Below are 17,238 nucleotides of genomic sequence, written 5' to 3'. Positions count from 1 at the left end.
TAAACTATCTCCTGTGCTGAACCACAACTTCTGAAACTTTGTTGTCCCATTGAACCAAGATCTTGGGATCTCCAGTCAACAAGGTTGGGTTTTCCACTTCAGTCAGATTTTTTTTTTAATCCCATTCCTCTTGATGAGCAGTATACTTGATCTCGACTCAACCCTTTCGTAAGAGGATCTGCCAAATTATCTTTGGACTTAACATAGTCGATTGCAATCACTCCATTCGAGATCAACTGCCTAATGGTATTATGTCTACGACGTATATGTCTTGACTTCCCATTATACATACTACTCTGTGCCCTTCCAATCGCCGATTGACTATCACAGTGGATCAGTACGGCAGGTACAGGTTTTTCCCAGCTCGGAATATCTTCCAAGAAGTTCCGCAGCCATTCAGCTTCCTCAGCTGCTTTGTCTAGTGCTATAAACTCGGATTCCATAGTTGACCGAGCAATGCACGTCTGCTTAGTGGATTTCCAAGATACTGCTCCCCCACCGATCGTGAATACATATCCACTAGTGGATTTGGAGTCTTTTGTATCTGATATCCAATTAGCATCACAATATCCCTCCAACACAGCGGGATATTTTCCATAATGTAATCCATAGTTCATAGTATATTTCAAATATCTAAGAACTCGCATCAATGCCTTCCAATGGGCGTCGTTTGGATTACTGGTGAAACGACTCAGCTTGTTGACCGTACAGGCAATATCCGGACGTGTGCAGTTTGTAAGATACATCAAACTGCCTATTATCCGAGAGTATTCCAACTGCGATATGGTCTCACCATGGTTTTCGCTAAGTGTTGACTTAGATCCATAGGTGTTTTACTGTAGAAAGATCATACGCATTGAATCTTTTCAATACCGATTCTACATAATGGGATTGTGTTAGAACTATCCTCGATGTCCCGAGAATTTAATTCCCAATATAACATCTGCTTGACCCATATCTTTCATATCGAAATTTTTGGTCAACATTTTCTTTGTAGTCATGATTACATCATGATTACTGCCCATTATTAGCATGTCGTCTACGTACAGACAGACGATTATATAGCCTTTGGGTGTGTCTTTGACATAAATGCATTTGTCACATTCATTTATTCTGAATTCGTTTGACAGCATTACTTTGTCAAATTTTTCGTGCCATTGTTTAGGCGCTTGCTTAAGTCCGTATAACGACTTAACAAGTCGACACACCTGTTTCTCATTTCTTGGAGCTATGAACCCTTCGGGTTGCTCCATATAAATTTCTTCTTCCAACTCACCATTTAAGAACGCAGTCTTAACATCCATTTGATGTATTTCAAGGTCATACAGTGCTGCAATGGCTATTAGCACTCGTATGGACGTAATCCTTGTCACCGGTGAGTAGGTGTCGAAGTAATTAAGGCCTTCCTCTTGCTTGTACCCTTTGGCTACAAGTCTGGCCTTATACTTGTCAATTGATCCATCAGCTTTATACTTGCGTTTTAGTATCCACTTACAACCTAATGGTTTATTACCAGAAGGAAGGTCTACTAATTCCCAAGTATGATTATTCATGATAGACTCAATCTCACTATTGACAGCTTCTTTCCACATTGGAGCATCGGGACTAGAGAGAGCCTCACTTAATGTTCTTGGTTCCATTTCTGACATGAAAGTCATGTAATCTGGCCCGAACGATTTCTCAACTCTAGCCCGTTTGCTACGACGTGGCTCTTTGTTTTGATCGTCAATAGTTCTTTTATAACAGCTAAGTTCGGTAACGACATTCTCGTTTGAACTTCCGTTGTTATCATTTTCAACATTTCCCTTCTTATTTGGGAATACGTTTTCAAAGAATATTGCATTCGAGATTCTATGGTTGTTCCCACATGAATATCAGGAATGTCTGATTTGTGAACTAGGAAACGATATGCACTACTATTATGGGCATATCCGACAAATACCGCATCGAACGTTTTAGGTCCGATCTTTACTTGCTTTGGTTTAGGTACTTCGACCTTTGCCAAGCACCCCCACACTTTCAGGTATTTGTACGATGGCTCGCGGCCTTTCCATAGTTCACAAGGAGTTTTATCACTTTTCTTATGAGGGATTTTGTTGAGAATGTGATTTGCCGATAATATTGCTTCCCCCCACAAGTTTTGAGGTAAGCCTGAATTTATCAACAAGGCATTCATCATCTCTTTTAGTGTCCGATTTTTACGTTCGGCAACACCGTTCGATTGAAGTGAGTAAGGTGCCGTTGTTTGATGAATAATGCCAGATTCTGAACAAAATTCATTAAACGGTGCACCATATTCTCCACCTCTATCGCTACGAATTATTTTAATTCGTTTGTCAAGTTGATTTTCAACTTTTTTTTTATAAGTTCTAAATGCCTCTAGGGCTTCGTCTTTACTTCTTAAAAGAAAGACATAACAGAATTTTGTGCAGTCATCGATAAAAGTAATAAAATACTTTTTACCTCCTCTAGTTTGCACAAATTTCAAGTCGCATAGATCACTATGTATTAACTCTAGAGGAGTCGTTGACCTTTCCACCGAATGAAAAGGTAGTTTCGTCATTTTTGCTTCCACGCACACTTCACATTTGTGTGTTCCGTCAACATTGACGTTTGGTAATAAATTTAATTTGACGAGACGTTTAAGAGTATTATTATGCACATGTCCGAGTCGATCATGCCACAAATTAAAACACTCAACAACATAGTTGGAAGCATTTATTTTATTACCATCAATATTTCGGAGTACATGCATTACAACCATTTTGAATAGACCCTTTTCTAGGTACCCTTTCCTACGAAGATATTATTCTTCGTAAGTACAAAGTTGTCTGACTGGAACACTAGCCTAAATCCGGCCTTAACTAGTGCCGCTCCAGAAACTAGGTTCTTACCGATGTCGGGAACATGGAGTACATCAATGAGTGTTAGCTCCTTTCCGGACGTCATCTTCGAACAACTTTTCCGAGTCCGACAATTGGCGGCGTCGTGGAATTACCCATATAGAGCTTCCCGCCATTTATCGGAGTATACTTGGAGAACATCGCCTTATCGGAACAGATATGACGAGTTGCTCCATATCAATGAACCACTGCTTCGGGTTGGTATCCACCAAGTTGGCTTCAAATACAACCGCAGTGAGATCCAAGTCCTCAAGAGAGGTTGCGACGTGGTTCGCAGCATCCTTCGGCCTCTTGGTTGGCTTCTTGGGCGTCTGCAGTCCTTGGACAGGTGTCCCGCCTTTCCACAGTTGTAGCAGGATCCTTGATCTTCGCTTGTGCCTTCTTCTTGAACTGCTTTGGCTTTTTAGCGTTCGGCTCGACCAGGTTGGACATATCGCCTATAGTCCGCTTGGTTCCTCTGCAATGGATAACTTTCGATTATCCTCCTCTATTCGTAGCCTCGGGATCAGGTCTTGCCCCTATCTCCTTTTGCTTATGCTTTAGGTAATTCTTGAAATCCTTCCATGACGGAGGAGCTTCTCAATTACAGCAGCAACTGCGAATGACTCGTTCACTTTTTCGGCGTCCAGATCATGCAGTATTAATTGCATATCTTGGACTTGAGATGAGACGCTCTTTGAGTCCACCATCTTGAAATCCAGAAACCGGCCGACGATGAATTTCTTCAGTCCGGCATTTTCGGTCTTGTATTTCTTCTCAAGCGATTCCCACAAAGATTTCGCTGTCTCCAATGAACAATACACATTATACAACGTGTTGTCCAAGGCGTTGAGAATATAGTTGCGACACAGAAAATCTCCGTGCGTCCACGTATCGCAAGCAGCCTTGCTACCGTCCGTAGCGACTGACGGGTCTTCACGCAAAAACCGTATAAGGTTTAGCGTTGTTAAGTAGAACAGCATCTTCTGCTGCCATCTTTTGAAGTCGGCTCCGGTGAATTTCTCCGGCTTTTCTCCGTGCGGAATGGATGTCGGAACGGCGGTCGGAACGGCCGTCGGAACAGCGGTCGGAATGGCGGTTGGAAAGTCGTTGGTAGCCATATCAGTTTGTACGGAATATCGTTTACGACTGTTGGTTTCGGTAAATTCCGGAGTATGCAAACTGATCGTCGAGGCTAGTGTTCGACACTATCTCCGTAAACGATATTGCTCCGCTACGGTGCTTAACGGATTGTTGCAATTCGTTCCCAAGATACAACGACGACAATCGTCTCGGAATCGTAGCACTCCGACTTCCGAGACCAGCGAACCTTCTCGTAGGCTTCTTGGACTCTTGAATGCACAAGATGAGTGAGTGAATACTTGAGGAAGAGAAGATTAAGTTGAGTGATTTGATTCCAATTTGGAGGGTTCTATTTATACAGAAGGAAGAGGCTTTAGGGAGGGGTGTGACCTTTGGGTGGATTAATCTGGGCCGTCCGGACTGAAGAGTTATAACCCTTCACATAGCCCCTTTAATCTCATCCATCAGATCTAAGAGTTGTGACCCTCAGATCTATCAGCCATCGGATCTGGATCCATTGATCCGATGCTTCAGATCATGTCTCATCCCAAGCCGTCAGATCGTGACTCATTGTGATCCAACGCTCTAGATCGCATCACAAGCGATCCACCATACTTCTTTGATCAACGTTGATCAACGGCTGCCATCCGTTCGCCCAACCAACTGTCCAGTCATCTCCCTTTGCCCACGAGGATGCCACATAGGCACTGCCATGTCAGGTACTAGCCTGACACGTCACCCGAGTGCCATGTAGGCACTGCAATGTCACCTGGAGCATAAATTTAAGCTCCTCAATGCTCCTCGCGACGATGCGAAGTGCAAAGTGCGCCTACAAAGCGCCTACATGCGGGTGGCGAGCTCACAGGTGCGAGCACCTGCTCGCCCCTGAGCAGAGAGTACCTGGTACTTTTCTGAGTTAACTCCAATAACTCAACATCATTAATAAGTAAGGAATGCACATCGGAAATTTCCGATGTGGGACTATTCTCCCTTGCATTTCCTTAATGAATAACCAACGTTATTTTGGGCCGACTTTGAACATTAATTTCTCATTCACCCTTAATCGGTTTTGAGCAAATTAATAGTCTAAATCTATCTACGCGAAACGTAGATTTCAATTTTGAAGTCAATTACGACTTTCAACAATTGATGGCTTCCGATTTTTCCTCCTCAAAATCGTATTGGTCCATTTAAGTCCCAATATCCAACAATGACTTTATGGCGTCCTCTGGTTCATGACAAAACACATCATGAGTGGGAGTATCCTTCATAGGTAACTTCACAGGGTCCTCTAGATCATGACAAACAACATGTTCAATAATAAATTATCTAAAACACAAGCATCCCTGTTAAAACATTAAAATTACAATCGAGGTATAATTCATTTCAAATAAAGCTATAAATTTGTCTGGATCATGACAAAACACATATCCTTTATACATGACTGCACTGAATCCTGGCAAAACACCAAAACCACAACGCAAGTATGATTCATTTCAAATCAGGCTATAAATCAAAATAGAGCAATATATTTACAGAAAGAATCCTTTCCAAATACCTATTCTATTAGTGTAAAATCATCACCTGCTTGTATAGAGATGATTGGGCAACAAAATTAGTGTAATCATTAAAAGAAGCGAAAAAGGAAAGTTATTGTTAAAGAAAAATGGTGGTTATTCAATAGAATAGTTGTTCTCCATAGGTTTTGAGGGATGCTTCACTACATGTTTGGAGAGATGGACTGAAAAAATTGCCTAACCGTAAAATGGAGGAAAAACTCATTGCTTGGTAGCATTGGTTGTGTTCTTGTAGAATAGTCTAACCAAACGTTCAAACATTGCACCACTCCTAGAGAAGTAACCAGTGAAGGTCTGTTGGAAGGAAGGCGGTGGGAAGTCCTCCGCAGGCATGGCAAATGGACGAACCATCTTTTCAAATTTGTCCAATGTCAGGCAAGCACCAGCCTCTTGCAGCCTCTCCGGTGCCATTATGGGCAGTGTGTGCTCTTGAAGAAGTGAAGAAACTTCCTTATCAGAATTCTGCATTGAAATTATGTCGAAAGAATTTGTTATTCATCTATGAGCATGTACATTTAATTAATATATGTTGTTTAACCATACAACCTCAAGCAGCTCTAAATTTGCACCATGACTGAAACTCATCTCTATCCTAAACCTTTTTGGATCTTCTAAGGGTACCTGCATATTGAAGGGAGAAACAAATGAAGGTTGCCCAGTTTCATACTGGTTACAAACATTCAATAAAATAAGACAATTTATATAAAGTGAACAGAAATTAGAGTGCTAATATAGTAGGCAATCATAGCAGATAAGAGCATAATTTTCTTCTTTAACATGAAGAAAGCATTTGAATATTACCTTTTCTACTAGGAGAACATATTCAATTCAATATCCTTCTCTCTGAAGAGATGGTTCTTCTATGTTCTCTAGGTTCCCATCAGTATGATCCACATAAATGTTAAGTACTAATATTTTGTAAAGTTCCTTTCAACAAGGTGTAAAGATAGCAATTAAAAAAATCTCTGATCTTCTTTAACTTCATTTCGTTCTTCCCTTTTTCACTCAATGAACGGCATCTCGGTTGTTCAGTCCTAGATAATAAATTCTTTTGTAATAATTCCTGTCTAGTTGTTATAAAAAATTCCATACTCTTTGATTGAAAAAGAGTTTGCAAAGTCAGACATTTCCCAACTCTTGCCTCTACAAGTTAAACTTAGAAATGACCTGAAGACCATCAACTGAAAACATAAATTCCAGACAAGGAAACAAAAGAATTTTTTTTTTAAAAAAAAAACTATCCCAAGTAGATTATAATCTCACAGTGGCTTCTTATAAACCATTATTAGGAAACAGAAAATTGTTCATTCAGTATTATGGTTGTCACCCATGATAGCAGATATAAATTTAAAAAATCAATGCATCCTAGATTATAAATTCTAAGATTTCTTTCAGTTTTAACTAGGCTACATAATAAGCAAAGCTTAAGTTGTATATGGAAATGTTAAAGAAAAGTGCACAAAGTTTAATTCAAATAAATCCATACCTCTGTGTTTTCGAACATCCTTAGGACAATATTACTCATGTAATCAAGCTCTCTAGTCAGAAATAGCTTCTCCAAAGCACTGATGGACACAAGGCTATCCTCTCCATATAGGGACTCATCCAAGTTACAATATCGGAGAACATTCACCAGGGAATGTATATGCGATTCCTGTAATTTGAGAGGTAGAATATGAAAACTGTGGGCAAAGAACAAAAATCTACGCGTTAGCAGACATTACAGCATAACATAGACAGCAAATCCTGATAAAAATAAGAAAAGCAAACAAACTGAGGATTCTTTGCAATGGATCCAACTAAAAACCAGGGCATTGATCAATAGTTAATTACCTGACCATATTGAACTGGATTTAGCTGAACTCTCCTAAGATTTTATGGTCCTGCTAAAATCTTTGTAATGTATCTACAAACTACTTTGGCTATATGACTCAAGATTTATGGTCCTATTTAAATCTTTTGAGTATAGCATGCTTGTTTGTTTGAGGGATGATACATAATACATGGGCCAATTGCTGTGGATATTTGAAGTATCATAGCTAACATTAGGCCTCAAGAGATGAGTGTTCCTCTTAAATTTAATTGGCTAAGACCACTTAACCTAAGCTTGGGTAACCTCAAATCTACTATAACCAAATGCTGAAATCCAACAAGTGAATCATTATTTATAAAGCCTCTGCCAACACCTGCCTAAGTAGAACTTGAAAGGAACCACATGACTGTTGCATATCACATATGACTTATTTGGTTCACCTTGATCAATTTAGATGGAACATTACAAATCCTAAGCTACTTTAGTTCTAGCTTGTAACTTGCAAATGTCAACTATAATAGTAATTTTATGAGTGATAATCACTTTATATCTTAATTATATGTATGTTATTTATGTTTATGATAGGTTGTTAACTAATATATAAATAATATTTGCATTTTAGTCATTTTTATCGATATAAATACTCTTTGCCTATATCTCTGCATACTGCACATGCAATTGCAGTTGGTTGACAAGCTACAATAAATCATCACAAAAAATAACATTAAGAAAAACTCAAATTTTCAAATCACCAAAGAGGAAAATATCATAAATCCTAACCCTTTTATAAACTCAAAACAAAATTAAGTCATCAAAAAACCTTAACTTGTCTATAAAAATTATAACAAACTTTTAACAATTCTTAAAAAATTTAAAACTTATATAATTTTTAAACTCTAAAATTTAAAAGAAATTTCTAAATTAATCCCCGATACCAAAACTACATCATTCTCCTTGAACAATAAGAATTTAACCCAAAGTGAGTTGTCAACATCTTCTTTGGTCATCATCTAAAAGCATAACCAACAATAGAGTTGCTAAGTTTGTTGAACATGGTTTCTTCATTATTATTCTTGGGAGGCCTTTCCATTGAGTGAGAAACTTGTAGACCCTTGTCTTTACTTTGTGCCTTGAGAACATTTTCATTATCACATATTGCTGCAACATTACTCTTAAGTGGCCTGCTTTGAGTGAGTTGTTTGGTTTATTTTGATGTGTTTGATGTTGGGCTTAAGTTAGATTTATTTGTGATTTTGATGTGTGCATCATGGTGCAAGGACTTGGTAGAGTGCACATGGAACTTGAGAAGTTCGTGACTCGATGTGGTTGAGTTGTTTATGACTTGTAACTAGATACACAAGGATGATTGACATAAGATAGTATGAAACATTTAAGGGATTAAAAATTCATGATAGGATGGACTCTAGGACTTGGAGCATAGAGTAATTGATGATTTGATGTTTTGACAAAATGTAACGAGGAGAGCTCGTTGATGATTGGTGGAGGATGGCTTGAAGCATCTGAGAAATCTAAAATTCATAAGCAAGGTGTGCTCTAGGTAGCTTGATAGGAAATGGACTCCATAGTTGAATAACGAAGGATGACACGCCTAAACAAGCTTGGAGGGCTTAGTACATTGAGGGATTGAGGTCTTGACACAAGGTTAACTCGAGGGCAACATTAAAACATCAACAAATTTGAAGATCTGAAATCTATATGAGTCGTAAGAGATTACGACTGAAATCATTGGATTCACACTTTCATGCTACATCATTGAAGTCATATGTATAACTAGGCAGAAGCTTACACTACCAAGTGACTTGTAGAAAGCCTTTGACCAAAGGGTAATAACTTCCTATTTGAAACCAGCGATTAAGCTCAATCCCAACTTTGTGTAGGCTTACAAGGGTGTAAACCAAGTGAAGTCAGCATCTCTGAGCAGATTGAGCCGACTAGAGGTGATTCTTAGTTGACTTAAATATAAGGGTTCAAAGAATGTATTATTTTAGTTTGGGCTCCAATCGACTGTCCAACTAGCTATTGGCTGAAATATGACTACTTATACCCAATTAGTTGATCGAAGGTTGTTTTCATTCAACTAAAGCTGAGCAAAAAAAGTTTTTGGAATCTTTTCTATATAAGTGTGGAGGTTGTTCGGCTTGAAAAAGTTGCACAAAAACAAGTGTAATCTTGAGGTGACCTAGTGCTCAAGTTAAACAAAGCTCCAAAGGCTTAAGACTTGAAGAGAAAATTTTCTTATATAAGCTCTTAATTACTCTTCCCTCTTTGATTACGTTGTCAATTGGTATTTAGAGATGAAATCATTTGGTACGAGGTTTTCTGTATCTCTAGTAATAAAGATTTTCTTAGAGGTTTTTTAGGAGTGATTCACCTAATGAGGCCATAGAATAGAAGCAAGGTTTCTAAACACATAAAATTCATTATGTTAAAATTGCCTTAGTCTTTATTATTTTAATTCATTCCCATGGCGCATACGACATTGACATGACCAATCAAATCCACACACAAGGACCTTACAATTCCTGACGAGTTCAATTTTTGTGTTTTGCAAAACTTTTTTTAGGTCATTGATAATTCATCCCTCCATCTAGCTCGGAGCCATACATCACAACTATTATATTGTTTAAATTTTCAAATGACCTAGTTATGATATCTAAAAATTAATAGATTTATTTTTGCAAAAGTGTATATTTAATTATCCAAACCTTCTTTCTCCCAAACCTGTTTGTTCTCCAGCTCTCCCTACATACAACACCCATGTCACTACCACCTTCATCGCTGTCATCCACGTTACTACTGCCCATGTTGTCGCTGCCAATTGCGTCACCATTGCTTGCATAAATGAAGCTGCTTATTGTGCCACCAGCATTGTTGCAGCCTACGATGGCGCCATCGTCGTTGCCCATGCCCCTCCAACAACGAAGGAGGATTCCCCCTTCCTTCTTGAATGCTTATATAAAGTAGGAACCATAGAGCTTTTCCCTCTAGTTCTATAGTTTCGCTACTCACTGCCACTTGAAGCTGCCATTGTATGCAACCAAGAACTCCTGCCAATCTTCTTCCCAATATGCTTATGACTTTGTTAGGAAAATATTAGCTGTAAACTCATGTTTACTTTTATTGCTTAAACATATTCTCCTTTATTATTTGCCCTTTTTCATATTCTAGTTGTTTATCTGTTTTGTCTGTTCCTTGTTGTAACTTACTGATTAGATTACTAAGAGATAACTATAAATTATAAGAAAAGTTTGGAAATCTAGGGTAGTCCGCTTAAAAGAACTAGAACTATCATGAGAAACATGATAAATTAAATTATATATATTAAGAATGCTAAACTAATCAAAATAGATAAATCATACAAGAGATCTTCGGTTGTAAGCTCTGAAGGAGTTGCTTGATTACTTAAACTAAATTTACAAATAATGGATGTAGCATTCACACCATAAAGCTTCAACTCCATGCTCTGTAAGGGTTGCATGACTACTTATGATGGAATAAGAATCAAATAAATTATTATAACTATAAAGCATTGGCTTCGTAGTAGAACAAAAGTTTTCATGAGTCATTTAACACATTTGTACGTTTCGGCCATTTTACATGAAATGTTTTGGTTTGATTGTGGGTGATTCACCTTTTCTTGTGTGAGGTGCATTTCAAGTGGATTGTGGGTCCACCCTATTTATTATATATACATATAAATTATCCTTGTTGTGATGAGTGGATTGCGTTTTGTTCACTTTTATATAAGATACTTACCAGGTAGCTTATGAGTCATTTATTCTCTTTTGTTATTCCACATATGTTGCATTCTCATATTAGGTGGATGCAATGCAAGTTGTTCACTGTTACACAAATGCATTATTTAATGGGAGGATTGTGGATTGTTTACCCTCATTATAAATTTATGTTGATTCTTGTACAAAATAAGAATACAAGATGTGTAACATTGTGACAGAAGAACCATAGGGGAAATGAAGAATTATTTAAAGGGAATGAAAGAAGAATTATGAGAATGAGTTATTATGCCATGATACTAAAAGAACATGAAAATAATTATTTATAGGGATTTATTTTGCCTTTATGATATGCTATTACACACATCTTTTCTAACCCCATTTGCACTTGTGTGCTTACTTTCTCTTTTTCCTTTGACTACCAGATTCACAGGCTTGATGCGATCTTCGAGGTTAGATAGTATTATAGGATGATCTTGCTTAGATAGATATACTTCTATTAATATTCATTCATTTTACATTGATACTTTTATGCATTATGGTTTTTGCTTATTTTCTCATTTGTCTGCAGATCTAATTATGTCAATCAACATGGGTTTTGGTGATGTCGATATTATAAGTCAAACATTGTGTCAATAATATTGTTTATATTATTTAATGAATTTTTCAGCAGTTATTATTGTTACAGGCTTGTGCATTCTTAATGGTGTCATTCTGTGATCATGATGCAGTGATGGATATTATCATGAGTAAGTTGGCTAGAGATAGAGCACTTGGGTCATGACAACAATGTTTACTTTAATTGGTATTAGAACAACGACTCTCTATTCAAGGATTACCTTTACAGCAATAACTAGAGCACATTTCACAGCACCAAAGTTTGAGAGAAATGTCAATAATTGGAAAAGAACTGAAGCCTGAACAAAGAGTTTTCTAAACAAAGGGTTTACGGTTGACTCCTAAGTCGACTAACCACTCCAGTCGACTAAGGCTCATCTCTAGTTAATTAACTGCTTGGAGATCCTGATTTAGTTGGGGTACACTCTTTTAAGCCAACATAAAGCTCGGAATTAAGCTTAATAGATGACCAAAACCCAAAACTAGTTGCTCCTTGGTTTGAGGTTTTCTACAAGCCACTAGGTAGTCTAAGTTCCTACTAAATTACAAACATCATCTCCCAATGATGTTGCCCCAAAGCGTGGAACTCTAAGATTACATTTCACTTGTTATCCCTTACAGCTTCATTGCTCCCACTATTCAACCTTTTTGATGCTTTATGTTGCCCTCATATTTATCATTCGTCATACCCTCAATACTTAGCTGTGCCATGTCTTCGAAGGTTGCTTGGTGTAAACCAAAGTTCAATAGTAGAAAAGTGCAACACTCAACATTGGAAAAATCTCAAAGAAAATGAGACTATTAGCAAAACAATTACTCCAATAAGCAAATCCTGATCCAATAAAGATAAATAGGTGTTTAGATTTTGTCTTCTTGCGCATAACATAGTGATAGAGGGAATGGGAGATGCCATAGGCTGAGTCCTCAAAACCCCCACTATTCCAACTCTTTAAACAAGATAATTCTAGAAAAAAAAATCTAGAATAGGAGTTTAGGTCAACCTAAATGGAAGTTTGTTTCTTCTCCAAAAAAAGCCCTTTAGTGTCAAAATAAAAACTTACTTAAAAGAAATTTTCAATAGACTTGAAGTTCCTAGACATATTAACGAATTCTTTCACCTCCCTGGAACTCATTAAATGGTTTACAAACTCATGTTGACCATGACCTAACTGACTTTTCATCTAGACTTATCATTCTTCCCTGGTGAAGGAAACTCAACTCCATGCGAGTTGATATATTAGCTGTTTGGCACTTTTCAGAATAAATCTACATAAACTCTTCTTCACTTATCCATGATTTTTCCCAGTCAGGTTTCCCCATTTCACAAGTGAGAATATGAACGGATCTGATTTTCATCTCTGGCACCTGGATAACTGCTTCAATAATTTCAGTTTCTTTTCTGGGAATTTAGTTTAATATCTCTTTGAATATGAAAATAAACTATACTAAATATAAGAGATATGTTTAAGTCTAGAGGAAGCTCCACTTCATAAGCATTTTATTCAAATTTGTGCAGTACTTTGCATGAGCCTATATTCTTGTTTTGTTAAGTCCATCTACAAAATATCCATCGGCAAGGTCTGTAATTTGACTCAGAATACATCTACACTATTTCAAAACAGATATTTCCCTGTGGTTCTTTTTACAGAACTAAATTCAACATGTGCCAAACTCAGATCCCATTGCTCAATGTTGCCTTTGGAAAGACATCTCAACAAATTGTCCAAACTTTGATTCACCAATTCTGTCTGACCATCTATTTGTGTGTGACATGCAATCCTGTATTGCAACTTAGTAGTCATTATTTTCACAAAGTCCTCTAGAAATGACTTAGATCTCTTATATCCCAATCAGATGTCATTGTTTTTGATGCTCCATGCAGATAAACCACCTCTCTAAAGAAAAGATTTGCAACATGTGTTGCATCCAAGGCCTTTTTACAAGCAATAAAATGCACCTTTTAGAGAAACAATCAACTACAACCAACATTGAATCCATACGCCTTGCTAGTTTTGAAAAATCTAAAATAAAATCTATAAGAACTTCTGCCTATGGAGATGTGGGCAGTACTTGTAAAGGAGTGTACAAGCCAAAATCCTTGAATGTTCGATATTGTTTCGGTATTGCGCTGATGTTTCGAAGCATAATGTTACTAATGGATTGGAGTTGAAAAAGGAAGGAGATAAAGAATAGGAAAAAGAAATTGTTAGTGCCGAGCATGGATTTAAATCTTGTACCATGCTAAGATAAATGATCAAAACATATCATTCAGTTAAATTACCGAAATTCCGTATCACTCAATACAAACAATGTCTCATTCCTTTTTAAACCTCTAATTTGTCATCAACATCATATATTGGAATGTCTGTGCAATATTGGAACAATATCTTTCTAGTCAAAGACCGAAACTACAACACTTGAGATTTTATACTTTGGTGTCAAGTGGCATAACAAATATACATAAATATGAAACTTAATAAAACTAAGAGTAGACACAAGTATAACTAATGGATATTGGTATAACAACAAGAATATAGATAAGTGAGTCAACCTCAAGGATTAGTTGGGCAAAGCACGGACACTTGGATTGCCAAAAAAAATGAATATACATAAATGAATATAAAATAAGAATAATAAATTATTAAATCACATTATTGCCATGTTATGATACAATTTTAATTATTTTCATAAACTTTGCCCTCATGGGTTGGAGAAGTTGGTAACTGTATGGTATTTGCTCCAATAGGTCTTGGGGTCAATTCCTAGTGGGTGTAAAATGCCTTATTGGATGCCTAACCTCTCATGCAAAGGGCCACTACGCTAAGACAAAATGTCCCCTTGATTTACCTACCTGTATTGTGTCCTGTGGCCGACGACACTGGGTCGCTTGGGGTAAACGATATCACCTTTTCTCTAATAAACTCGTATTTGAATATTTAAAATTGTTTTTAATTATTAAAATGTATAATTAATTTTTAAAAATATTTGAAAGATAAAGTAGTCCTTGAAATAATTAATTTTCAAAAACTAAATAATTTTCAAAATTATAAAAAAAATCAAAACTAAATAAAAAATTATAAAATATTTGAAAGGCTCAAAGATAATTTTAAAATTTATTATTTAATTTTAAAACTATTTGAAAGTTTTAAATTGTTTTTTGAGTATATCTATAAATTTTTTATTTTTAAAATTTATTTGAAATGTTTAAGAATATATTTTGAATTTTTCTGATATTTTAGGTTCACAATCAATTTTCAACGTATATTAAAATTTTCAAAATTATTTTATGAAACATTTCCTAATTTTTAAAATTATCTAAAAATTTGAAATATTTTTTTATATTTTAAAATTTATAAAATTGTTTTAATTTAAAATTAATTATAAGTTCAATCAGTTATTGTTTAAATTAAATGAAAATCATATTGAATTACTTAATTATAATTTATTTATAACTAAAATTATACATAATTTTGGAATAGTTTACTTAATGTTTTTATTCATGATCTTACGATACAGTAAAAATGATAATAAAAATTTCTACTATTATAAATAATTATTAATAAACTGATATATAATAACTAAAGAGAAAATAATTTATATATTTTTATTAATTAACTACAAAGTTGATAACTAATGATGCGTGAATATATATAACAGAAAAAAATTAATTAAATTAGTTTCAAAGTAATATTTAAAATTAAATTGAGATATATTTTATTAGTTATTAATAAATTAATTAGTCATTTAATTAATTAAACATCATTAAATAATAAATTTATTTAGGCGATTATATATAATAAAAATTTAATAAATTTTAATAATTATTATTTTTTACTTATTTAAATATTAAATTTTATATATAATTAATTAATTATAATATTTTTAAATGGAGAAGAGCGTCGGGTGTTTTATGTGACCGTAAAGTACCTTTAAAATTTAAAGGAAAGTTCTACAAAACTGCAGTTCAACCTGCTATGTTATATGGAGCTGAATATTGGGCTATGACTCGAGCACATAAGCAGAATGAGAGTTGCAGAGATGAGGATGTTAAGATGAATGTGTGGGTACACGAGGATGGACAGAATAAGAAATGAGAGTATTAGAGAGAAAGTCGGAGTTGCATCCATTGAGGAAAAACTCTGAGAGACGCGTTTAAGATAGTACAAGCATGTACTTAGACGACCAATAAATGCTCCAGTTAGGCGATGTGAAACTATGATAAACACACATATCAAACAAGGAAGAAGAAGACTAAAAAAGACTTAGTTAGCAACAATAAAATAAGATAAAATTTATTTAAGTATAGATGATGATATAGTAGGAGATAGAGCTCAATGACATAAAAAAATTCATATAGTTGGCCCCACCTAGTGGGATAAAGCTTGATTGTTGTTGTTGTATTTTTAAAATTATTTAAGAAGTAAATTATAAATATAAACAATTAATAATCAATTGTAATAAAATTAATAAATTAATTAAGCATTTATATATATAAAAAAACTAATTAATACACATATATATGTAATAGTCTTGTGTGTATGTGTATATATATATACACACACAAAAATAAGATTTTGATATGCCGCACCCCTATCCGTGAGCATCCCATGAGCACTATAATTTTTTGTTTTCGTTTTTTAAAGCTTAAGGTTTAGAGGTTAGGGTATAGTATTTAGGCTAAAGGAAGTGAAAATGTGATCACGAGGTGCTCACAGATAGGGGTGCGACATAACATTGCTCACTATCATTTATATATAACAATGAGATGTTATTTATATATATTAATTTAATATAACAGAGATATAATTAAAACTATTATATAATTTAATTAATTAATTATTTATTCCCTCTCATTCCCCTTGCAATTTCTATATCACTAAAAGCAACACTAGAGATCGCATTTGGCAATCACCTCCATTCCACTGTCTCTAATTAGTTGTTGTCGGTGCTCTAAAGAAATTGTTGGCACTTGCTCTTCTTGTCGTTGGTCATCTTCTCCTTGCTGTTGCTTCTTGCCGCTGTGGTAAGATTTCTATTTCTCATTCTTTTTATAAGCATGATTGATCTTTTCACGTGACAGACATAAGGAATCAAATTGATTCCTTTTGTTTCTCTTCGTGCTAACCACGACCACGCGAGAAAACCTATACCAACCATAGGAATGTGATTCAGTCGACAAAGGCAGTTCGTGAGTGCCAATACTATATTGGTGTCGGTCCCATGTCAATAATAAAAATTACCTTGGGTGACAAAGGTTGACATTGGAATCATTATGTATAACTATTATATATGAGGTGTATTGCATATGTAGTCTATATATTTAGTTAAAAGTTTTATTTGGTTCATTTAAACTAATTTAAACTAAACTAAATTGAAATTTAGTAGTTTATAACTTGTAAGTATTAGCTTAAATAATAAATATTTTAAATATTGAGTGTGTATGTCCTCACATACTATATATGTATTATGCAATTGGTCAATATTGTCTTCTATATATGCTTTTGGAAAGT

At 35.3% G+C, this 17,238-nt stretch overlaps 1 protein-coding gene across 1 annotated transcript in view; it reads right to left on the bottom strand.

Moving 5' to 3' along the window:
- Positions 1 to 5,471: 5,471 nt before the first annotated feature.
- LOC122042905 (inositol hexakisphosphate and diphosphoinositol-pentakisphosphate kinase VIP2-like) overlaps positions 5,472 to 17,238 on the bottom strand; it is a 133,160-nt gene continuing 121,393 nt past the window's right edge. Inside the window, exons 28-30 of the mRNA XM_042603297.1 lie at positions 7,029 to 7,196; positions 6,089 to 6,163; positions 5,472 to 6,004 (exon numbers count right to left, since the gene is read on the bottom strand). Of these exons, the coding sequence (XP_042459231.1) occupies positions 5,744 to 6,004; positions 6,089 to 6,163; positions 7,029 to 7,196 (504 nt within the window). The 3' untranslated portion in view covers positions 5,472 to 5,743. The remainder of the gene's footprint in view (positions 6,005 to 6,088; positions 6,164 to 7,028; positions 7,197 to 17,238) is intronic.

The sequence above is a fragment of the Zingiber officinale genome, chromosome 2A, assembly GCF_018446385.1.
Source record: "Zingiber officinale cultivar Zhangliang chromosome 2A, Zo_v1.1, whole genome shotgun sequence".
Lineage (NCBI taxonomy): Eukaryota > Viridiplantae > Streptophyta > Magnoliopsida > Zingiberales > Zingiberaceae > Zingiber > Zingiber officinale.
This window is presented reverse-complemented; position numbering and strand designations above follow the sequence as displayed.